General features: G+C 41.2%; 2 protein-coding genes across 2 annotated transcripts; one reads left to right on the top strand and one right to left on the bottom strand.

The window, feature by feature from the left end:
* dpep1 (dipeptidase 1) lies at window positions 1–7,796 on the top strand. Its single transcript, XM_004067129.4, has 10 exons — window positions 1–359; window positions 469–595; window positions 2,081–2,213; window positions 2,303–2,453; window positions 3,138–3,207; window positions 3,479–3,655; window positions 4,704–4,788; window positions 4,873–4,948; window positions 6,144–6,279; window positions 7,566–7,796. Exons 1-10 carry the CDS (start codon window positions 232–234, stop codon window positions 7,737–7,739), a joined length of 1,257 nt encoding a protein of 418 aa, XP_004067177.1. The 5' UTR covers window positions 1–231; the 3' UTR covers window positions 7,740–7,796.
* Window positions 7,797–7,948: 152 nt separating this feature from the next.
* On the bottom strand, window positions 7,949–24,158 carry slc22a31 (solute carrier family 22 member 31). The gene is made up of 9 exons (XM_023953419.1): window positions 23,621–24,158; window positions 17,494–17,597; window positions 17,099–17,253; window positions 12,062–12,233; window positions 11,614–11,750; window positions 9,826–9,934; window positions 9,473–9,687; window positions 9,234–9,345; window positions 7,949–9,159 (listed from the first exon to the last, which is right to left on the bottom strand). Exons 1-9 carry the CDS (start codon window positions 24,053–24,055, stop codon window positions 8,787–8,789), a joined length of 1,812 nt encoding a protein of 603 aa, XP_023809187.1. The 5' UTR covers window positions 24,056–24,158; the 3' UTR covers window positions 7,949–8,786.
* Window positions 24,159–24,655: the final 497 nt, after the last annotated feature.

The raw sequence follows: 24,655 nt of genomic DNA, 5'->3' as shown, positions 1-24,655 counted from the left end.
CTTCATAAAATCAGGTAAAAATAAAATTATTGATTAACTAAACCATGTGAAGGATGACAGATGTGCAAATATTTAAGCTAGTAAACTGCATTTATGACGGCTGCAAATGAAATGACAGAGTGGGAGAAGGAGGGATCCAGCTGAGATGATCTGAACGCTGAAGGCTGAGAGGGCAAAAGCAGAAGTTCTTTCCAATCACTGTATTTTGTTAAAAAGTAAAAAAAAAAAAAAATGTGGAGGCAGGTTCTTGTAGCTTTATGTCTGTCACTGTGGATCTGTTCCTCTGACCTGACCTTGGCTGAGGATCCATACTTGATCAGGGCTTACCAGCTGATGTCTGAGACCCCACTCATCGACGGGTAGGTCCTGCTCTGCACCTTCTCTGTTTAAAGCTGCAATTGCAGTCAAGATCCTAGCTAAATGAGGATTGCCTGATGCCAATTTTCTATTGTTTCTTCTTTTTTTTAGCCATAACGATCTGCCTTGGCAACTTCGAATGCAGTTCAACAATCAGCTCAACAAAGTTAATCTTGACACACTGGAAACAACACACACCAACATTCCTAAGATTAAAGAGGGGCGGCTCGGTGCACAGGTACAGACACACATACAGACAGCACACAACCACTGAGGGGGGGGGGGGGGGGGTCTCTGATGCATTACACATCTCTTTGTTAGAAAAGCTTGCCCATGTTCAGGCTGAGCCGCACACACAGTGAAAGACCAGCTTAAAGTCAAAACAATACCTTACTATAAAAAAATAAAAAAAATAAAAAAAACGCTTAATCAATTATTGAAGATGGTAATAATGATTGATTTCTAATTATATTAGTTCACTTGATCCAAAAAGTCATGATTTGTTATGTTTATTTTCTGATAGTGTTATTGTTTTTAATCATAAAAGGAAAACAATCAGAATATATTTTAGATAACTGATCTGTATGTGGTATTTTATTATACAAACAGTTATAACTACTTTACATAATTATGAATTAACTTATCATTGTCATGTGATTTATTGATACTTAAGCATACGTAATGACCTGAAACTGTGTTGGTAAGGCATTGATGACAGATGAAAAGTTATGAACCGGATAATGATAAATCATGTAATAAAATGGTTACAGTAGAGCAGGGGTGGAATTATATAAATTCACTTCCTTCCACTCCCTTTCAAGCAATCTTTGGTTTAATATCTAATTATCCTAAGTTTGATACGTCTTTGAATGAATGTATAAATGCTTCTTGTATTGTTTTGTGCATTATTCAGTGATTGCTTGAAATAAACCATCTCAAATCAAATAAAAAAAAAAAATCAAAATTATACAGTTTTGAGGCATAATCTAAAAACCTGTTTTCTTTTCGAAGATTTTTATTTTCTGCATAGTGCAGAAAATCATTAATGATTCCCCTCTGAGTTGTGAAAGTAACCCTTTACTGATATCCCATCATTCTTTTGTTTACACTTTCTCTCGCTAGCTTACAGCCCCTCACAACCTAAAGCCAACTTTAGCCTGCAACAAAAATGGCGAACAATGTTGAAGCTATTCAGCTGTGCAGTTTTGAGCCAGATGTCAGCTCAAACCAGTAAAACTATGACGTACATGAATCTATTTTTCAACAAGTAGATGCATCAGAATAGAGTGGAGCCAGAAGACTAAACACACCCATTTCAGTTACTGTGTCACAACAGAAAGTTTTTTCAAATGGCAAATTTTGATCTGCTCCTGCTCCATCATGATTGAAATAAAAGAATTACTCATAAATGCAATTTTAATCCTAAATTCTTTTATACATGTCCTACATTGTGAGAACAATGCTTCAAGAACATATAAAGAAAACACCCAAATCATGATTTTCATTGCTGGGTTTTTAAATCGTATAGATTAGCTTTTTTTTCCAAAGTGATTTTAAGGCAAAAACCAACTTTATTTTAAAATAATTTTTTTCTAGGTATGACATTTAATGCCCTTTAAAGGAGTCAGGAAGATTTTTTTTTAAAGTTGTTTCAGTTTGAAATGCTTTTAGTGGATGAACAGTGTTGAGGAAACATTTTCATGGTGTCCCCTTGCTCCCTCAGTTCTGGGCGGCATATGTTCCCTGTGAAACTCAGTACAAAGATGCGGTCAGACAAACGCTGGAGCAGATAGATGTGGTTCACAGGATGTGTGAGAAGTATCCAGACACCTTCAAGTTCGTCACCACGAGCCAAGGTGAAGCTTTCATCCCGGTCGGTAATGTCACATGTTCAGGTGGCTGTGTTCACGCTTGCTTCGCTGCTCCACCTGTTCCACATGCACAGGCATCATGGACGCCTTCAAGGAAAATAAAACAGCCAGCCTGATTGGGGTGGAGGGAGGCCACTCCATTGATAGCAGCCTGGGTACCCTGCGCACCATGTACCAGCTGGGGGTCCGCTACCTCACCCTGACACACTCCTGCAACACACCCTGGTATGAGCATCATCAAGAGGACAAAATCAGTGTCATTGAAATGACTTGCACTCAGGCCACATTGATTCTGCTTTATCATTTATCTTCTCCCTCACTCTCTATCCATATAACTGTCTTTTTAACTATCTATATATAGGTGTTTCCAAAAACAAGCATCGCTGCAACAGTACTGAAAAACATTTTCAATAAAACCTTTAGTTATTGGTGCTTGATGAATTGAGAACTACTGATAAACAAAAATACAACACAAAAAAAAAATGTTATTTGGGACCAAAAAAGTTATTTATTCCTCAAACACTGGTTAGGTCAGTTAGAAATTGGTACATTGCTGTTGTGGAGAGTACCTGGGAGTTCTGCCGGAACGTTCTGGTAGACCATCAGAATGTCTGAAATCCAAAACTCTGATTCATTCAGCCATAACCTCACCGTTTCCAGCAGCTGTGTGACACTGTTAGCTTAGAGACGACTGACTTACAAGGCGGAGGGCATCACTGACGACATGCTTCCTGCAGTAAAGCTCTTCTATTTAGACAAAAACTGTTGGATCACATTTGAAAATAAATCTAGTTTTCTTTAAAAAAAACTGCTTTGGGATTTTCTTCACAGTGACCAAAAATCACAGTAATCTAAACAAATGTATTCATGGTGTCAAAAAGATTGTGTGTAAACTATTCTTTCTTTCAGGGCAGATAACTGGCGTGTGGATGATGGATCAGACCCGGTTCAGAGCGGCGGCCTGTCACCTTTTGGAAAGGTCAGCTTAGAGAGAAAGAGTGGAAAAGGAGAAAGATCGGTTTCTCAATGATAAGAAAATCATGTAAAACAGCCAAACACAAACAGAGGTTTAGCGTGATATTATTGTCTTGAAGGGATTGGAAAGTGCAATGCAATTTTTAACAGAGGTCACAGCAGCGTGTGAGGGAGGCACAAAGGATGAGCAAAAGAATAATTTGCCCCAAAGTCAGTTTTAATGCATGATTCTGACACTCTTTGGTAAAATGTATGATTTTGTTTTTCCTGAATAGCAACTGATAGTTGAGATGAACCGTCTGGGGATGCTGATCGACCTCGCTCACGTGCCGGTGTCTGTGATGAAACAGACCCTCTCCCTGTCTGTTGCCCCGGTCATCTTCAGTCACTCCTCTGCATACGCGGTGTGCCGGCACAGCCGGAACGTTCCGGACGAGGTTCTTCTCAAAGTGGTGAGTCCAAGTGGGATCAGAGGCACAGCAGAGGCCCTCCAGAACACTCCTGTATGCAGGCCTCAGCTTAGTCCCTCTGCTACAACAACAAACAGGCATAAATTACTGAATAAAAGACTCACTCAGGCCTCTTCACTGCTTTGGAGGAACGCTATCATGACAGAAGCTCATTTGTGGAATAAAGAACTAAATTTGTAAATTGACCTCAGCATAATAGCAAACAAATGACACTTTTTGTTGTAAAGATTTTACAAAAAAAACCTCAAACAATCCCTTCTGAAACAGCTGGATTCATGACACGTGTAAACAAAAACTGTGCCTTATTATTATTATTATTTTTTATCAGGTGAAAACTTTTCCTGTTTTTTAGATTTATACTTTTCAGGATGAAGGTGGACATCTTTTGACATTTTCTAGACATTTAAGATTTAAAAGACAATAGCCGCTCTGTCAAACAATAATAATAGGATATGTGCAATTTGGGTTTCAGATCATGAAGTTAAGCGTTTTATTGTTGAGAATTTGTTTTTCCCATTTCAGCTAACCTCAGACATCCATATCATTAGAAAATGGATAAACAGAGCTGATCAACATCAGTCCATTTCCTGTCAGCCTGTAAACAAAGCAGAACTTTCAAAAAGGGAAACATTTTAATCTGTATTTTATATCACATTATATTCAACGTACTTTAATAATCCCACGAGGGGAAATTTGGGGTATTTTTGGCTGGTTTGGAAATAAAGGTAAGATTATTTTACCTCCAAGAATTATCTATTGAGCAGAAGTGCTTGGAAGTTGTCAAATTATATTGAAGATCCGCAGGATTTCAATTGTACAAAGAAAAGTTTTTTCATAACGTCTATGCTTTGTTTGTTGGTTAAAAAATGATGCACAAAAGCAGGCTGATTGTCCTGCAATTTGCTGGTCCTGTGCAGATCTTTAAACAAAATTAAGCCAAAAAAAGATTTTTCTATATTAGAAAATGGCAGCTCGGGGCGCTTGTGAAGACTGATTTTCCTCGCTGAGCGTTTCCCCTTTGTCTTTGCAGAAAGAGAAGAAAGGAATCGTGATGGTGAACTTCTACAATGATTACGTGACCTGCAGCCAGAAAGCCAATATCTCAGACGTTGCCGGTAAAGAGCCCCGCTGTGAGGGGACAGCTGCTGTAAAAGCTGGTTGATCATTGACATTTATCAGTCGTTCTTTCTTCCACGCAGATCACTTTGACCACATTAAAAAAGTGGGAGGAGCTGAGATTATTGGCTTTGGTGGAGATTATGATGGAGTCCCCAGGTAAATTTCTAATCCCGTTTTTTTTTTCTTTTTTCCCATAAGCCACTTGTTATAATGTGTTTTTATAAAGCACAACAGAGAGTTCATAATGAATATTAGTGCACCTCAACATGAATAGCTAAAATGATCTGTACAGGTACAGTATGATTAGTGTTCATCTCCGGCTGGTGAAGGTCAGCAGCTGCATTCAGAGGTTAACTTGCAGAAGAGGTCACACTTTGCAAACGTGTGCAGGGGGAAGCATGGTTCCAAAAATTCCTATTTGACTGGGATTCAATAAACAATATTTTCAAATAAAGTTTGTTGGAAACTTTAAATAGTGTCTTGTAAAAACACAAGAAAGAAATGAAAAAATGTCCATCTAATTTTGAAAGAAAAATCCCTTCATCAATGACAAAGCTTTTCTCTAAATCGACTGCATCATTTGAAACAAGCAACAAAGGTGAATTTCGTTACAATGTTTATCACAGGAATTGCATATTTGCAGCAGTAAATGTATTAAATGAACAGAGTGTATGTTTAAATGTTTGTGTTTCCAAAGGATTCAAAAATCTCAAAAGAGGGAAAATTAAGGTGACTAAAGAACATTTAGAAAAGATCAAATACAATGTTTTTTTTTGGACAAGTCTTATTTTTTACTAGACAAATAATTTGCATTTCCCATTTGAATCTTTTATTTTTAAAAAGCCTTGTTATCGACATGGTGAGTAAATAAGACTTTGTTCCTTTTTATTCTGTCTTTTATTATCTAGAAAAAGTGAAGTTGCTCATTAATTAAGCTCTGATTAGTAATTTTATTTGTCGTTTGGCTGATGCCATACGTTTTAGACTCTAAAGCAAAAAAAATCAAACTATTATTCAGGGAGAAGTTTTTGTGCTCATTACTCTTTTGGAACAACTTTTGAAAACCATCCGCCTTTTAAAATGAGGCAAAGGGACACGCCCAAATGAAGAATGAGCAGAAGACAATCTGAGAGACTGAATTTTGCAGCTTTAGTTATTCTCGGTCCACTTTTTAAATAAACATATTACATACATGACCAGACCCCTACACGTTTATTGTACTTTTACTTCCAACAAATAAATAAAATAATCTGTAATGACAGACGGAGTTGTTGCCGTCTGTCCACTAATCCACCCCTGGTTCCATGTTCAGTTAACAGTGAATCCCCTTTCTTTAATGTCCTGCTCACAGAACACCAGAGGGTCTGGAGGATGTGTCCAAAGTGCCAAATCTGGTGGCTGAGCTGCTGAGGAGAGGCTGGACTGACGAGGAAGTCAAAGCTGCTCTTGGAAACAACCTGCTCCGGGTCATGAGCGAGGTTGAGAGGGTGAGGACTCAAAGCACAAACAACCCCGGGCTCTGTGAAAGAGTCAAGCGCTGCGGGAAGGACGACTCAGGTCACACGGGATGAGGATGTTCATGACCTCTAAGCTTTTCTCTGCACATTTGAAAGAAATAGTAGAGTACATAGTCTTTATTGGTGTTTCCTGATCTCAGGTGGGAGCCTTTAAAATCACACAAACAGCAACTAAAATGCATGAATCCATGGTGTAGAGTCTGTTAATTAACATTATAGATTGTATGGAAAATAGGAGAAAACGACCAAACAAAATAACAATCCTGGTCACAAGCAGGTATCACACATTAATTAGGTTGTAAATAACATATCTCCACGATAGAGTTTAAATGTCAGTTAGAGAACAAGTTTTGTAGTTCGTGCTGATAGTAGTGTGTTTATGATTGTTAAAGATTAGCTCTGGTGATGGTGATCCCTGTGGGGGGCATGATGTCCTCTTAGAGTTTTCTGTAGAGCGTTGTAACCTGCAGCATCTGAGCATGCCCGGTATATCCCCGCCAGACAGAACACAGGGAGCTGTGCCGTCTGGCAGGTAGCTATTAGCCACCAGCACAGGGTGTTCTTCTTCTGGATCTGGAGGACGTCTAGGCGTCGTTATGCTTCTCCAGACCTTGTGTCTGATGTTAACAAATCAGAGGAATTTACAACTTGTGACTTTAGAAAAGATTGCCTTTTTTCCACATTAGAAAAATGTCCTCTGCCTCCTTTAGGTCGTTTCAAGAGCATCCCTCTGTGAGGGCTTTCTGCTCTAGACTCATGAGTCCAGATTTTGTGGTATCATCGGTTGATCTAATGGAGGTGTTGGGAGTTTGTGTTAGAGAGGAGGAGAAGTGATACCGTGGTTTTGACACCACTTTAAATTTAGCATGAAAAATCCCTGGAAGCTGCAGCTGGTTTGCAAGCTTCATAGTTGTTCCTCTTTGGTGCAGATATTTGACTTGGAGCTGTTCATGTCATTTGTTCTTCCTCACGAAAGTATAACTTGACGTTTGAAAGCGTCTTCTTTGAAAGCAGAGTTAAAACACTTTTAAAAGCAGGTTTTTGATTCACTAACTTTAAGTATGAACGTATGCAAGGGGAACCTTCATCTGTGAGGCAGAACAGGTAGCAGCCTTGTTTGTTCCCCCTGGGGTAAAGCAGGGATACTGGAACCTTCAGAGGCAAACTTAAGCTGCAGCTTGAAAGGTTGTGGTGATGCTTTGAAGGCAGGAACATGCGAGTGCAGGAACCCCTTCACAGTGCCTTCTCCCCGTTAGGTCCGTGATAACATGACGAGCCGGGCGCCGGATGACGTGCCCATCCCGTATTCTGAGGTGGAGAACCCCTGCAGGACGAGCTTCGGTTACACAGATGCTGGAGCTGCTCATTCAGTCAGCACAGCAGCCCTTCTGCTCCCACTGGCTCTGCACATTTCCATGTTTACCAATTAACACGCTCATCAGAGCTGATTAGCCTGAGATGTTCAAATACAAAAATCCTTGAACTTTTTCTGCATCCTTTTTTTATGACAGAAATGTTTTCCAACTTTGTCTTGTTAAAGAAAATAAATAAGGTAGTTTGCCACTCTTGCAGTCTGTGTGCATGTGTGGCGCCATCTAGTGTTTAAAAGGTGGTACTACAATAAAAAGGCTCCATAAAGTTTCCTGGTTTAAACAGAAAAGTGTTAATATTTCTAGGGCAGAATAACATACAGAACAACATGTAGAATACAAAATGATGGTGTTGGCATTGAGTGCAAAAACAGATCTGACTCTGACTGAAGGAGTGAAACAAGAACATTAGCTTAAACACACATGACCACACTATGGTCGACCTTAAAAGTAACAGCTCCAGTAACATAGGCTTAAACATGTGCAACATCTTAGATGCTTGGCATTTCATATTTAAATACAATTCACGTTAAATTAAAAAAAAAAGAAGATAACGGATGAGAAGCACCAACAATTCAGTGGTTTGTCTATTTTTCCTCTGGTCACAGAGTGATCATCCTTTCACTAAGTCTACTTACTTCAAGGTTTAACCGAAAACTCTGAAGGTTTGTAACCAGAATTGTTTCTGAGGAGGTAAACATGTTATCCAATGAAAAGTACTCCTTTCTGTAGAAAAGTTACATTTCATCATTTAAATATACGCATTACAGCAGGTTTGGCACAGTTATCTGCATTATCAGGTGGTCTCCTGAGTCGTCTCAACAATGCCTTGAGCCGGCCCTGTTGATGCTCTTGGTTGGCACAGAAAGAAGAACGTGAGAGTTCCCGAAAAGACTCACTGCGATCGCTCTAAAGTGCACGGTATCCTGGCCAAGGTCAGGTCTCAGCTGAGCTGAGCAGCTTGTGACGAGTTTTTAGTGGGAGTTAGAGGAATCTTTGGGAAAATGGGTGTGATTAAGTAGGAGTCTTTACAGTTATAAAATGAGCTTCCTGTGGACCTGTGCTCCTGTCGTCTAAGAGTCCTCTGCTCTGACTCCAGATCCTATTTTAGAGAATCTCAGGAGCGATCATGTACGGCAGACTGTCTTTGGTCAACATGCTCCTCGTGGCAGAAGCCAGTCTAGAGTAGTTATCGGGGTTGTACTCAGACAAAGGCTGGCAGGTGGGCAGCAAAGGCATGTTGTCGGAACGCGACAGGAAGAGGGGCGGTCGCCGCTGGCTCTCACCGTCCTTCAGGGAGTCCGGCAGAGATTTGCGTTTGCTTTCGGGGAGGAGCATTATGCAGAGAACGGAGAGGACGGCGAAGGAGGCGAAGACGACGTGGTGGAGGAAGTAGCCGCTGCTGCTCTGCAGCTCCATAAGGGAGGAGGCGGCCATGCCGACGCAACCCGCTGCCAGCACCAGGCCCAGGCAGCCCCCTCTGAGGAGAGGAGAACAGAGTCCAGCGATTCTCACCGGGGGAAAAACTGAGCCACATTGCTTCAAAATACTCACCGGATTACAGTAGGCATCACCTCACAGGCGAAGAAGGCGCTGAGCATGGAGAGAGCCTGAGAGAACAGCAAACCCAGCACAGAGAGCACCAGCACCAGGCCGTCATGGAGGTCTGGCACAGAACAGACATTAACCATCAAACCAGCCATTAATTAGCTTTGAGTCTGTAGACTGTTCACATCGGCACTGGTTACTGCGAGACTTGTGAACCTGAATGGCGAGCTCAGCTCTTAGCTTACACTGTGTGAGCGCCAGCAGCAGCAGCGAGGACAACCCAGTGACGATGGCAGAGAGCAGAAGAATCCCCCGCCGGCCAAAGTGATTGACGGACAAGCATATAAAGATGCATGCCAGTGCCCCCGCTATCACTCGCAGGAAGTAGGTGAAGTAGAAGTTGTTGTTGTAGTTGTGCAGGTTTCTGGTGAAACAGTACTGGATGCCCGTCCCAATGAACCTGCAGGACAAAAGAGATCAAGTCAAGAGCTGCTGGATGGACCAAACACGAAATTTAGAGCCAAAAAGGAACAATGTTTATATCTGATGCCACATAAGTTAGCATTTATTTTAATGAAAAGTTTATAAGGAAACTTACAAAGTAAAACTTAGAATGAGACAGTTCTTCCACATAACACGTGTCCGACGCAACGCCAGAACTGAATGGAACTTGGGTCGACAGTCTTCTCCATACGTTGAATCCATCTCTATAAGAAAAATCAGTAGAGAAAAGAAATAAAAGAAAGTTATTAGTTATTAGGGGTGTAACAATTAATCGATGAATTGATTTCTATTCCTAAGATCCAACCAGATCGATCTGTCTGAGGCAGAATTGAACTAAACCATTGAAAAAACAGTTTCAAAATGAGATCAATCCATCAATCCAATCCATAATCTGATTGGATTGAGGCATGGTAGGTGTCTTTGAAACAACCAAGTGTCACCGCAGTGGACAACACACATGTGATGTCATCAAAAAAACAATCAATCCATCATTCCAGTCCAATGTGTGGAAAGACTTTGAATTTAGCAAAGTCATGTGACCATACAGTGTGGTAGAATGTTCTAATAATGTTCCCCTTTAGATTATTCTGACATGGAAAAACAACAGTGGGCTGAACTTTAGGAAACTAAAATGTGAATGAATTTATCATCAATTCTTGTGTACTTGTTTGTTTGTACACATATTTAATATACACTTGATAATCTTTTAAGAAACACAAGGAATCTGGAAAACGTTACCTGCACTGTTCAGTACTCAGGTATTTATCTCTGAGTCACACTGGTTGAAGTTTTGGATAAAGATGTCCTGGATCTATTTTAGTTCAGTGAATCGGATTGTTCAAAATGATCCAATATTGACTCTGAATCTGACCGGCGACCACAAATGATCAGAATCGAATTGTTAAAATGAATAGTTCCACTCTTAAATTGTACATTTATGAGTGCATTACATTAAACCTAAATCACAGGTTTCAAACCTTGAGTAAGTTAGTGTTGAGCTGATCTGCAGCCGAAGATGATGACCTAAAAGCACAATTAGATTTTTCTATTATGATCAACCTCCATCGTGTCGTGGATGATTTAGCGTTGCTGAAACGGGTCTTGACATGTTCAGCAATCAGCCCAGAGTCTACTGAACCGTGCTCCGACCCACCTCTGCAAACCGGACCACGCCACAGTTCGCTTATGCGCACGAGCCAACTGAACTGTACTATGGGTACTTTGGGTTTGGATGACCTCAGACATGGTCTTAATTGTTATGAAGGCACTTTTGAAATGTGTTATACTGCAAACTTTCTTTTCTTTAAAAATATAGCAGCAGATTTTAAGGTTTGCATTGAGCAGCAGATCCTGTCCCAACATTCTCCTCGAACTGCAAATATCACTAAGGCAGTAAATAATCTTCTAACTGCTTCTTTGGCACAGCGTTTTGGTTCAACTTACAATACTGTAATAAAGGCTTTGGAAATCTTTCAAATAATAGGATGCTTCCTTCAAATGAATAGAAATGGATTTACAATGTTCACAGTAAGTCAGGAGGAAGTGAATTCTGATGACGTTTTTTATTTTGTATTTATGGAGCTGATCTGTTCTTCTTGGTTGATAAACTCGTGGACAGTTGACACTTTAACAGTAAAAATTGCCTCTGACGGCAGCTCAAACAAACACAAAAAAGTACATAGCAAGCCTGCGAATGCTGTCAATACTACTGACAGCATTCCTCTCTCATTTCTGTACACCGTGTTCCAGGGGTGGGGCATCTTTTCCAGCTGTTTGCACGACAAAATAGCTTTAACTTTGCAGGGATAGATAGTTTTCCGTAACATGCATGGTCAAAGCATTTTGCGCATTCATATTTAAGTGCTTATGAGTGTGTTTCTACCTGCCAACAACATTGGAAAGAACTCATCCAGGTAAACATCGTTTCTGGTGGCAAATTCCAGGAAACTCTTCTTGGCTTGTGGAATCTGATCCGTGGCCAGAAGCCAACGAGGAGATTCAGGAAAAACGGCTGCACAGCTGCAGATAAAGAACTCTGACATGTCAGGAAAGTCAGTCCACTAAAAATAAACACATTGTGCACATTTTCTCCGGTAAAGCAGAGGAACATGGAGATTGCAGAAGTCAAAGGAACTTCAGACGAACATTTCAGTCTCGTGCAGCAACATGTGGACTAAGGTGTGTCTGTTTGGGTGGGATCTTCAAACTGGAGCAGCTACAAACTGATTCACCACATCAAACGCCGAGAAGCGCGATAAAGCCTCATTTGGGCAAGAAAACCTCCCACAATGCCTCTGTCGACGACGAGCACAAACACACACAACACTCACCACCAGTACGAGAACAGCAGCGCCAGCAACGGCAAAGTGGCCACCGCCTGAAGAATGGGCCAATCGCGACACAGAACGGCGAAGCCCGGTAACAGCAGCTCTGCAGACACCGAGACGAAGCTTCCCACCATGGCAACCATGAGACGACTGGGAGGGTCACACAGTTCCAGCCCTGAGGACAAAACACACTTTTACCAAAACACGCTTTCTGAACCAGTAATGGAGGGTGTGTTAAACCCCTTTACCCCCACAAGAGGACTTAAAAACATTAAGAGCTCAACACTGTTAAAACCTATAAAGGGAGCAGATCTATCCACAACTCGGAGGCAAATTTCTAATGAAATGATGTAGAAAGTATGTCTTAGGAAACAACTTTTTTGGGCTAAAAACAACATAATCATAATTAAAAGACCACTAGGAAGACTTTGAAAATAGATCAAAAGATGATTGGAGTGGCACTTTAAGATCAAACTGTCCAATTAAGTCATTTCTAAGCCCAAAGTGGAACATCCATCTGGTCTGGGAGTCTGTCCTGCTGCTTTAACTGAATTTGAACCTCCCTCACTCACACCACGGATCCTTTTCACGCTCCCTTCCTGTCGAGTCCAGGTGTGTCTGGAGGGGTAACAGCGACCCACTTCCTGCTCACATCCCAGCGTTCCCCTTTATTACCTTCTGCTCATCATGGAGACGCGGGTTAGGAAAGAAATCACTGAGACCCTTCCCCAAGGCTCCCACCTCAACCATCTGAGCTTCATCTGCTCTGATCTGTCAGAAATTTGGAGGTAAATCGAAACAGGACATGCAAGACGGTGCAGCTACAGCATTAAACCTCCTCCTCCACATGTTCTCAAACTTTGAGGTCATTTATTTCCCATGAAGCCTAGCTTTTTCCACACACACACACACACAGTTTTTAATGCATTAATGCCAGTGCATGTGCTCCTGAAGTCAAAAGGGTATGACGGCTTTGGAATGAAGGAGGGAATACCACAGGCAGCTGTCTGCCGTCAGTGAGAACACTCCTTTAAAGACATATCTTCATTTAATCACATTTCCTCTGGCCAACTTAAAGACTGGGGTTTTTTATTTTTGCAGAACATTTTGAGCATGCAGCATCAGTTCTGGGTTAATATGACATGTCCAGCAGAAAAAACCCACTCAGAATGTAAGAGTTTCCTCTAAAAAGGTAATGGAGTGACGAGTGACATTCTGAGGACCAGATTTAGAAAAGGAATTGCTCGTGTCAAACTCACTTGAGTTTTTGGAGAAATTCAAAATGTTCCTTTGCTTTCATTTAAGGTTCTGAGGGCATTCAATATTTCAAAGGGCGGTTAGACCATTTTTTTTTAAATCTAGAAAAACGCCCTAAACCCAGAAAACTCAAGAAGACTGGCCCTAAAGAACCGTCAACGTTTTCATGCTTCCTTGGGAGAGGAATTTCAAAATGGAAAAAGTGTAAAAACTCAACCAAAAAAAAAAACGTAAATGCTGTCATTTTGTATGAAGCAAGTCAGACCACGAGCTCCAGTTTGATTGTATTTTAGTAACTAAATGAACTTAATCTTCAGTCGTATGAAACACTTACCAGCAAAAGCCTAAAACACTTGAGAGTATTGGGTTTCTCATGGTTTTATAATTCTGACGTAACTATTACACTATAAATGCTGTAATATTTACACATTTTTGACACGCTGAAAAAGGTTTCAGCTGATCAACAGACTGACATAAGCAGACATCGTCCATGGGTAGTTTGCAGATCATGTTCTGACACTGTTTGCTCTGTTTTTGCAAAGCTTTTTCTTCAAAAGCAGCTGAATTTATGCTTTGACCACATGTAGCTGCTATCCTGAATGTTGAGGAAATGAATACAGCTGACACAGCACCGACAATCTTATCATCCGGAGGTACGCTTGACTTTGAACTCACATTTTCCGTCTGACATTCAGACTTCAGCACCAAGTGTATTAAGTCCTTTGGCTGTTTGCGAGCCTTCAAGAAAAGAAGAAAGATCGTTTTGTTCTGTATGAACTAATCTTTAGATGGTTCAGGAGGAAACAAACCGCACAAAACATCTGCAGCTTCATGAGCCTCTGCACCAACAGGAACATCTTCTTTCTCTTTCGGCTTTTCCCATCAGGGGTCGCCACAGCGAATCATCCTTTTCCACCTCACTCTATCATGGACATCTTCTACCCTAACATTAGCCAACTTCATGTCCTCTGTTAAGACATCCATGTATCTCCTCTTTGGCCGTCCTCTTGCCCTCCTGCCAGGCAGCTCCATCTCCAACATCCTTCTACCAATATATCCACTATCCCTCCTCTGAACATGTCCAAACCATCTCAGTCTGGCTTCTCTGACTTTGTCGCTAACACAGGCAACATGAGCCGTCCCTCTGATGTACTCGTTCCTTATCCTGTCTAACCTGGTCACTCCTAAGGAGAACCTCAACATCTTCATCTCTGCTACCTCCATCTCAGCCTCTTGTCTCTGTCTCACTGCTACCGTCTCTAACCCATAGAGCAGAGCTGGTCTCACCACTGTCTTGTACACCTTTCCTTTGAGTCTTGCTGACACTCTTCTGTCACACAACACTCCTGACACTTTCCTCCACCCGCTCCAACCTGCCTGCACTCGCCTCTTCACCTCTTTTCCACAATCCCCATCACACTGAACTGTTGACCCCAAGTACTTAAACTCCTGCACCTTCTTCACCTCAGTCCCCTGTAACCTAACGCTTCTACCTTGATCCCTGTCGTTCAGACACATGTATTCTGTCTTACTATGACTGACCTTCATGCCTCTTCTTTCCAGAGCAAACCTCCACCTCTCTAGCTGTTCCTCCACCTGCTCTCTACTCTCACTGCAAATTACAATGTCATCCGCAAACATCATTGTCCAGGGAGATTCCTGTCTTACCTCGTCTGTCAGCCTGTCCATCAGCATAGCAAACAAAAAAGGACTCAAAGCTGATCCTTGGTGTAGTCCCACCTCCACCTTGAACTCCTCTGTCTGACCTACAGCACATCTCACCACCGTCATACTTCTCTCATACATGTCCTGAACTACTCTGACATACTTCTCTGCCACTCCAGACGACCTCATACAGTACCACAGCTCCTCCCTCGGCACCCTGTCATACGCCTTCTCTAAATCTACGAACACACAATGCAGCTCCTTCTGACCTTCTCTGTACTTTTCCATCAACATTCTCAAAGCAAAAATGGCATCAGTGGTGCTCTTACGGGGCATGAAACCATACTGCTGCTCACAAATCTCCACCTTCTTCCTAAGCCTGGCTTCCACTACTCTTTCCCACAGCTTCATTGTGTGGCTCATCAACTTTATTCCTCTATAGTTGCTGCAGTTCTGCGTGTCACCCTTGTTCTTAAAGATCGGAACCAGAACGCTTCTCCTCCATTCCTCTGGCATCTTCTCACTCTCTAAAATCCTATTGAACAACCTTGTTAGAAATTCCACTGCTGTCTCTCTTAGGCACTTCCATACCTCCACAGGTACGTCATCAGGACCAACGGCCTTTCCGCTCTTCATCCTTTTCAGAGCCTTCCTAACCTCATCCTTTCCAATCTCTGCTACTTCCTGCTCCACAACAACCACATCTTCCTCCCTTCTTTCCCTGTCATTTTCCTCGTTCATCAGCTCCTCAAAATACTCCTTCCATCTTTTCTGTACACTCTCTTGGGTTGTTAGCACCTTTCCATCTCTGTCCTTAATCACCCTTATCTGTTGCACGTCCTTCCCATCTCTGTCTCTCTGTCTGGCTAGCCTGTACAAGTCCTTCTCTCCTTCCTTTGTGTCTAACCTGTCATATAGCTCATCGTAAGCCTTCTGTTTGGCCTTTGCCACCTCTCTCTTCACTCTACGCTGCGCTTCCTTGTACTCCTGTCTACCTTCCTCAGTCCTTTCTACATCCCACTTCCTTTTAGCCAACCTCTTCCTCTGGACGCATTCCTGTACTTCCTCATTCCACCACCAAGTCTCTTTACCGTCTTTCCTCTTTCCAGATGACACACCTAGCACCTTCCTACCTGTTTCCCTGATAATCTCTGCTGTAGTTTCCCAGTCATCTGGAAGCTCATCCTGACCACCCAGGACCTGTCTCAACTTCTGCCTAAATACCTCACAAGTTTCTTCATTCTGTAGCTTCCACCACTTGGTCTTCTTTTCTGTTTTCCCTCTCTTCTTCTTCCTGACCTCCAGAGTCATCTTACACACCACCATGCGGTGCTGTCTGGCTACACTCTCTCCTACCACCACTTTGCAGTCAATAACCTCTCTCAAATGACCTCGTCTACATAGGATGTAGTCCACCTGGGTACTCCTACCTCCACTTCTGTATGTCACTCTATGTTCCTCTCTCTTCTGGAAGTAAGTGTTGACTACAGCCATTTCCATCCTCTTCGCAAAGTCCACCACCATCTGTCCCTCCAGATTCCTTTCCTTCACACCAAACCTGCCCATCACCTCCTCATCACCTCTATTGCCCTCACCAACATGCCCATTAAAGTCTGCTCCAATAACAACTCTCTCACAACTCCAACAGGAACATCAACCGGAAAAAAATAAAATACTGAAGTGTTTTATACTTTTCTGTTCTGAAAGACTAAAGATGTAAGTCACAGTCCAACACAAACAGCAGCAGAACAGATTCGCTTCCATTCAGAACAAGTGACAAACTTATGAAAGAGGCATGACTGGGAGCCGGGAATGTTGAGGGACTTCCCTGACTGACACAGCAGCCTGTCTCAACAAGATACGCCGTCAAGATCATGTGTCGCTTATTTATGTTCATCCCAAGGCCTTTCATTTAGCTCCTGAAACTCTGATGTGAGTTTTTAAGCATTTTGGATCAACATTTGAGGCAACATACAATATGCTATAGAGCACTTCCACAGGAATCCGTGGTACTGCTGAGCCAAAGACTTGCTTGACTTTTATTCTTTACAAAGTAGGCAGTATGGTGAAAGCTTCATTTGGCGTCATTATGATATAGGAGGTCACCTGGAAACTTACTGGCAATGTAGGAGGACACAAACACACCGGCCAGCATAGCGCCTTGTAAGAGACGCATGAGAAGAAACGCTACCAGACTCCAGGACAAGCACACGACTGCCCCAAACAGACTGGAGAGCCCTACAGAGAGCAGGAAACCCCGCCGTCGACCCAACCTGAACAGAAACGGACAGGAGCCAGGAGGTTGGATATTAGTACCCAAAATTGATCATGCAATACAGAAAAAGACATCCCCCCTTCATTCCCATCACTTTGTATATCCTTTAAGTTCCCAAATGCAAAAATAATGGTAATGACACAAACCACTTTCTCTGTTTTTGGTTAATTTTTTTTTTATCTGGTCAATGAAAAAAAATAAAATAACTCTTTTTAAATTAGTTTAATAATTGACTTACCAGTCGCACAATGTTCCCATAAAAATGTATCCCACAATCCATCCCACCATGAAGCAGATGTGCTGCAGGGGGATCTTCCAGTAATTGCTGCAAACTAGGTCCCACTGCAGAGAAGAAGCAGAAGTATGACGGCATGACCAGGTGCTGGAGACAATTTATCAAAATGTCCATCTGCTCCACAATATACAACATAGTTTACGGGAAACATTTGGAGCAACAGTCAAAAAGGGAGAACCATCAGGATGCTCTGTAACCATGACGCAGCTCCACAGGATACTGCATCCTCTGAGAGGATGGGGATCTCTCCAAAGACCCCACTGAAGCTTTTTTGTGTTAAGTATTTACTAAAGAAATCACTGACAGAATCACTATTTTCTTTATCATTTATCATCTAATCATTTATATCTGTATTTAGTCGTTTTGCAGCTGGTATGACTTGACGACAAGAAAAAGAAAAAAAAATTTGAAAATGCTGACCTTTCCTGATTACATTACATTTGTAAGAATTGAAACTTCAGAAAAGTACTGTGTCCTCAAACAGGGAAGGATAGAAATGGGTTATTTATTGCATAATATACTATACTACTATAGGATCAAACAAAGGAGCACACAATCTCACCCACAGGATGCATTAATCTGAATTTGCAAAATATAGAGAACAGCATGCGCTCAGCAACAAAGATCTCTGTGAGGAAGCAAGAATGTAGATAACGTTCTTACTTATTGAGTTAAGATGCCTGCTGACACTGTTATTACATTAGAAGAAGAGGGTGCTCAAAGTTGCCAGCAGCTCCGGTTTGGATCCAGCTGAAAAGCTTCCCACCTTCCCCTTAACATCCTGTGTGTCTTCTCTATTAGCAGAAATGAATGTAAACTGTGGAAATGAATTAGAATCACTATTTTAAATGAGCATGAACTACACTGGATAAGAGCAGCATATAGCTGACATAATTATAAACGACTTTCTTTATTTTTTATTTAAATTTCTGGCAGTCTTTTAGAATACATTCATATTGCTAACTTATGGAATCCCCATGGAAGCATCTACTTCTTCCACATACATATTTAAAGTGGAGGAAAATAATGAATTCTCAGTCACCAATTCTGCAAGTTGTCTCATATAACGAGTGAGGTCTGTGATTTTCGTCATGCACTTCAACTTTGAGACAGAATGTAAATAATGCAAACAGGAATGGTAGGATTTCTAACGAATTTATGTCCATCACGGTGCAGAATTGAAGCAATAATTCCTATCCTCCCTGTTGCTTGTACTGTTACCACATGTTTGATCTGCTTATCGGCATCAGAGACACCTGTCCACTCCCTTAAAGAGACAGACTGTAACGTCTCCACCAAGACCAAAGAGCTGTCTAAGGACACCAGGGACCAGCCTGATCACCTGAACACGACTGGGAGGAACCAATCTAAAATAAAAAGCGGCTTGGTTAGAGAGCTCAACTGTTGGAACAATTATTAGAAAATGGAAGAAAATGGAAGTTCTCGAGATCAAATGATCTTGAGAACAGAGAAGAAACAGACTTAGACTTTTTAAAAAATTATTTTTAATTAACTTTTTAATTTTCTTTTTGCCTCAATGAAACTTTAAAATGTGGAATCAGGAAAATAAAACTTTTGGAAATTCTAACAAAAGAGTCACGTCTAAACTTTGCAGTAGAAAAATATTTTTGAATCTATATTGTTTTCAATTCACTTCACTTTTGTCTAACTGGGAAAAGGCTATTTAAACGAGTGATCTCTTTAACGGGAATGACAGCAGCATGATTTAAGCAAGTTTGACAGGTGACACCAGCAACCACCCAACAGTTGTATGCTATAAAGCAAACTCTTGCAAAAACAAGCTAATCAACATTCAGCAGAATGCTAAGACCAGGAATTTATCAAAAAAAAAAAGTTACATTTTTATAGGGGGCCAGCAGTGTGATTGAAGGCAAGAACGCAGAGAATTAAAAAGCTTTGTTTCTGGTTCCGTTCTTAAGTTTGAGGTTGTAGCAGGTTTTTTATTCTAAAAATGTATACATTGGGTTTGCTAGTGGAAGCAAACAGGAAAAGAAAAACAGTTCTAATCTAGAATAAGAAAAGGCAATTTTTTAAACCAGAGCACAGAAGGACAACCAGAGTGTTTACATGCACACACCAAAGATCTCACCCTCTGGGTTCTTGCATTAACAGATTAATAAACTGGCCGAGTAAGCAGGATAATCTGATATCCTTTATCAGACTGATCGAAAGTAGAGCAATCTGATTACAATACAGAGAATTCTCCCCAGTAATCTGATTTCGTTTTGTATGTAAACCAGTTTATCTGATTCGTTTTTGCTCTCGTACATCAGAGAATGGGTACAGCCCAAAAGAAAACACAGAGTGAATGGTAGTCACAGCACGAGAGAAAAACAAAAGGATTAGAATCAGATGTTTGATGCAGAAAAAGCCAAAAATACTTTTCTATTCATTGAACAAAAGATTGTATAAAAATGTAGCTATATTTGAATAATGTTATAATGAACGTATGTTTTTGCAGTATTCTATGGTTTTATTTCATTATAAACTTACTCCAACAATGTCATTGGACAAAACCTAGTTAGATTGAAGAATTGTGGGAAATGGAATAAACGTATGTGTCATCTAGATGAGTGTGCGTTTGTCGAATTGCATCCGCTGTTATTGTGCTGACATATTTATTGTTGTTCAGCTTTTCCATTTTCCTTGCAAATGACATCATGGCAGAGGAAGGCATTGTTGGAGGTGAAGGTGTTCAGGATGTCAGGAAGCAACAAGAAAGCTTCAAACTTTTCCCTCCCACAGAGGAAGCAACAGAGGATGTTCTGAGAACAAACTGAAGGACGAGCACCGCTGACGCGCCACAACATTTGACTGAGAACTGATACGGGCAGTTTGGAAAATCATTTCTGCATTTTTCCAGAGAAATTCGGAAAATATGCATGTACAGTGATCCCTCGCTATAACGCGGTTTACCTTTCACGGTTTCGCTACTTCACGGATTTGCATCGTGCATTGTGTTCTGCATTCTAATTGGCTAAAAAGTCACTCCACTTCTTCTCTTCCTGTGCGTCAATAACGTTGCAGTTTAATATGTACACGTACGTAAAACAGCTTGCCAAATTTACATTACGTACGTGCAAATTCTCTAGCAATTTCGAGTTTCTCTAAAACCCATAGAAAAAGAGCGAGAACAACTGCCTATCACTATGTTCTTCTCCCGAACAAACACAGCTGCACCGAGGGCTTCAAAAGAAGAAAACACTGAAGAGATGAGTCAGGATGCAGCGGCTCAGTCTGACTAGCAGTGAAAAACACCTGAGTCACTATTTGTCCCAATGTACTTTCTATTTTTTTCATAATCATTTTACATTTTCTCCCGTTTAATCCAATTATTCGGTTTGCGGTGGGCGGGGCTAATCTCCGCAATTTGAAGCCTTCTGTTCACATTGATGATTAAAATTATTATTTGACAGTAAAGTACAGAAGTTATTTGTTGAAAAAAACGTTTCTAAAGTTCTTTGATTTGTGAAAAAAATGCTTGAGCCTGTAAAATGGTTTGTTCTTTCTTTTCAATGAATAGAGTATTTAATTGTATAATAATAGTTTTAAAAAAAGAAAAAGGTTTCTACTTCACGGATTTCGCCTATCACGGGTTCTTTTTGGAACATAACCCCCGCAAAAAACAAGGGTTTACTGTATTAAAAAATCAGTTAAGCTAATTGGAAAACGCACGTACAAATGCAGACACAGTTGTGTACGGTGGCCCTGAAGTCCAAATCACATTAACAAATCCGTTGATGCAAAAAAAAAAAACAGCAGCTTTTAAAAATCACAACGGCTAAAAAAGCAAAACAACTACCGGTAATAAAAAAAATAATAAAAAAAATCAATCAAAACTGGAAAATTAAAACTAAATTCCAGAAACCAAAACACAATTTCAAAAAAAACAACTAAAACATTTCTGAAAACAAAAGGAATTTCCAGAAATCAAAATGAAATGTTAATTTGTTAAATAGGTTAATTGGTTGCTCTAAATTGTCCATAGGTGTTAATATGAGTGTGCCTGGGTGTGTGATTGTGGCCCTGGGACAGACCGGCGACCTGTCCTGGACGCCCCCTGCCTTCACCCACGAGTGAGTTGGTAAGTTTGAGGCTACGGAAGCGGATAACCTCAGCTTTCGGTATGCTTAGTTGCCATAGCAACTCATGCTCTAAACATAACCTGGTCTGGAGCAGGTTTAGTTGAAGGTTAATTCTTTTTCAGAGAGGTGAAGCAGCATGGTGTCTCCATTTGAAGATTATTTAGTGGATGAAGAAGCTCATATAATACTTTTTCCACCATGAGAGGGTGATAAGACCATGTATGGATATTGGAAAGATAAACTTTTTTACATTGATCTAACTTAATTATTTGCTTCAGTTAAGATAAATCATTTTTTAGTTAAGTCAGCTTAAAAATTAAAAGTTATCAGACAGTTATTTTACTTTCATTCAAATTAATTCAATTAAGTGGGTGTAACTTTGGTGCTGCTGTTAGAGCAGCACCGCAAGGAATTGTGGGATACCATTCCCTTTGCCTGTCTGGACGGATTTGGGTTTAAGTGTGGGTTTTTGACCAAATGTGTTAACTGGTTACTTTTCTTTCTGCACCATGAGTGAGAGGGAGGGAGAGGATGATGAATTTATTTAGCACCACTACTGTCAGTGATGTAATGTTGAAGTCAGAAAAATATAAGATAATGTTCCATGATACAAATCCCTTTTGTTTCATTCATTTTATTGTTATAAAAATGACTATATCTGCAGGTTCAAAATTAGGCATATGAGAGTTCAAGAGTTCAACGAGAGCTGCAAGTGCCCCATACACCGCACGACCCCAAACAGTCTCAGGAAGGGAGAAACAGGCAGAGAAGCACAGCCACCATTACAGCATCAATAACCCTATATTTGGATGCTCCACAGCCAAACAGCATGGATGTCACTTGTGTTCCCAGCCCTCTCCCTCATGGTTTCCAGATCAGGATTCCCCACTTCCCCTGAGTCTTAGGGGCTGAAGGCGGAGCTAACCCCCAGGTTGCTACTATATATAGTATATATAGCAATATATATACTATATATAGCAATATATATACAATATATAGCAATATATATATATATATATATATATATATATATATATATATATATATATATATATATACACATGCACTACACAGTGAAAATGGAAATGAGATTAGAAACTCTTGCGTTTTCCGTTATTTTTCTCCAAGCAAAAACTCTCTTTGCTGATGCAGCCGTATTACTTTCTTGATGGGCGTATAAATCTTCATACGCCGTCATTAAAAACTCAGGCAGTATAGCGCTCTCTTTACTCCACGCGTTTCCATGGTGACTCCGGAAATCGGCGATCCATTGAGAATGTCTTTATGTACTTGCCGTGCACGCGCGTTAACCCAGGGTTACCAAGTACATCGTAGGTACGCTAACTCATATTCGGTCTTTTGGAACCCACATACCCAGAGTGAGCAAGTTCAGGCGGCTTTCAGCCAGAGTTCAGGGTGAAAGTCAGGGTAGTTTAAACATGTATCTTGGAGGCCACACGCCCTTGTTTTTGTGTCGTCAACGTGGGAAACACTACTCACCAAAAGAAGAAAGAAAGGTGTTGCGCAACAAGACGCTGGGAAGAAACCAAAAGATTGGCTGAAGGAAAGCTCAGTGGAACCCCCACCTCTGACATGTCCTCACGAGACATTCCTCTGACTTCTTGATTTTAATGGAATTTTTTTTATCAACAGCAGGCCAACATTCAAAAGAGTACTAAAGTGGAGCACCAGAGAACCTAACAACAACTGCCCCCTCCATGTGACAATCATTCTGACGCCAATCTGAGTCAACATGGACAGAAACTGGGGACATCTGCAGCCATCTTGGAGCAAAACTAAAGAGTTTAATTAGCAAAACTTCACAGAGGCGGGAGGGTGGCGACATTAAGACAACAGCTGTTCGAGCTTCCCACAAGGGGGGACTTTTGCACTAAAAAAGGTTTAAATGCTATATATTTTTGTATTAGTTTTTTTTTTTTTGCATCACTGGTTCCTTTACTCACGTCCGTAACGATATTACTTTGAAGTCCAGCTGCGCTTGAGTATTCCCATCCCCGGGTGCAGGACACCCTCTCCCGCGGCACTTTCCCCGACAAGTCCGACACATTTGGAGGGTATTTGAAGAGTTCGCAGTGGCTCAAGGAGCCGGAGTCACCGTCCCACGGGATGGTGAGGTTCAGGTAGTCCTGCTTGGAGAAGTTACTGGGTTGTAAAGTTGAAGGCAGCAGGCTCGGGTCCGATCTGCAGTGGTAAGTGTCTGGGATCAAGGTGAAAAAATGACCGCTGACGAGGTTCAGAGTGACCGCGAAGGCGGGGAACCAGCTGAAAATCACCAGCACACGGTTGTAACGTCCGTACCCGCCGAGGTGAGGGAAGATCCTCGTCTCGTAATCCATGAAGGGCCGGGAGCTTAAACTGCCTGACAGTACTGAGGCCATTACGCAGAATGCACGCGCTCAACAGGCGCGCGGCGCCACAGCAGGTAGACTCGAAGGCGGGGTTCTGTGGGTCACACGGCACGAGACCTGCCTGGGATCCCGCTCATGACTTGGCAGTGGCGCTTCGAAAAGGGGGCCTGGCCGGACCCCCCCCCCCCCCCCCCCCCCCCCGATAATGTATGCCCAGTTTAAACTTCTTAAAACTATTCAGTCCAGTTTCTCACTGACTGAAACCCAGGGAAAGCCACAAAGTCTCACTTCACAGTTTAGAACGAGGCATGTTTTGTGATCATTAAACCATTGATTTTGAAATATTCACCATAATGGAAGTTCGCAGTGTTGGATTTTTCTATATGTAACTATTTATCTACAATACATCCTGCTGCAGCGTGTTCACTTGAATGAATTTTTAAAGGCAATGATATACTTTAGGAACTTTGCCTCTGAACAGCTACTAGACAGCAGAAGAACAGAATATGTGATTAAGCTTATTCTAATATTATACCACCACAAGACTTAAAAAAACTAAACAAAATTAACCAAAACTAAAAACATTATTTATTCAAATGATTTACCATTTTGCTTTAACGCCAAAAAGCC

This window comes from Oryzias latipes, chromosome 3 (genome assembly GCF_002234675.1).
Source record: "Oryzias latipes chromosome 3, ASM223467v1".
NCBI classification, from domain to species: domain Eukaryota; kingdom Metazoa; phylum Chordata; class Actinopteri; order Beloniformes; family Adrianichthyidae; genus Oryzias; species Oryzias latipes.
Note: the sequence above shows the minus strand (reverse complement) of the source record. Positions and strands in the feature narration are given on the sequence as shown.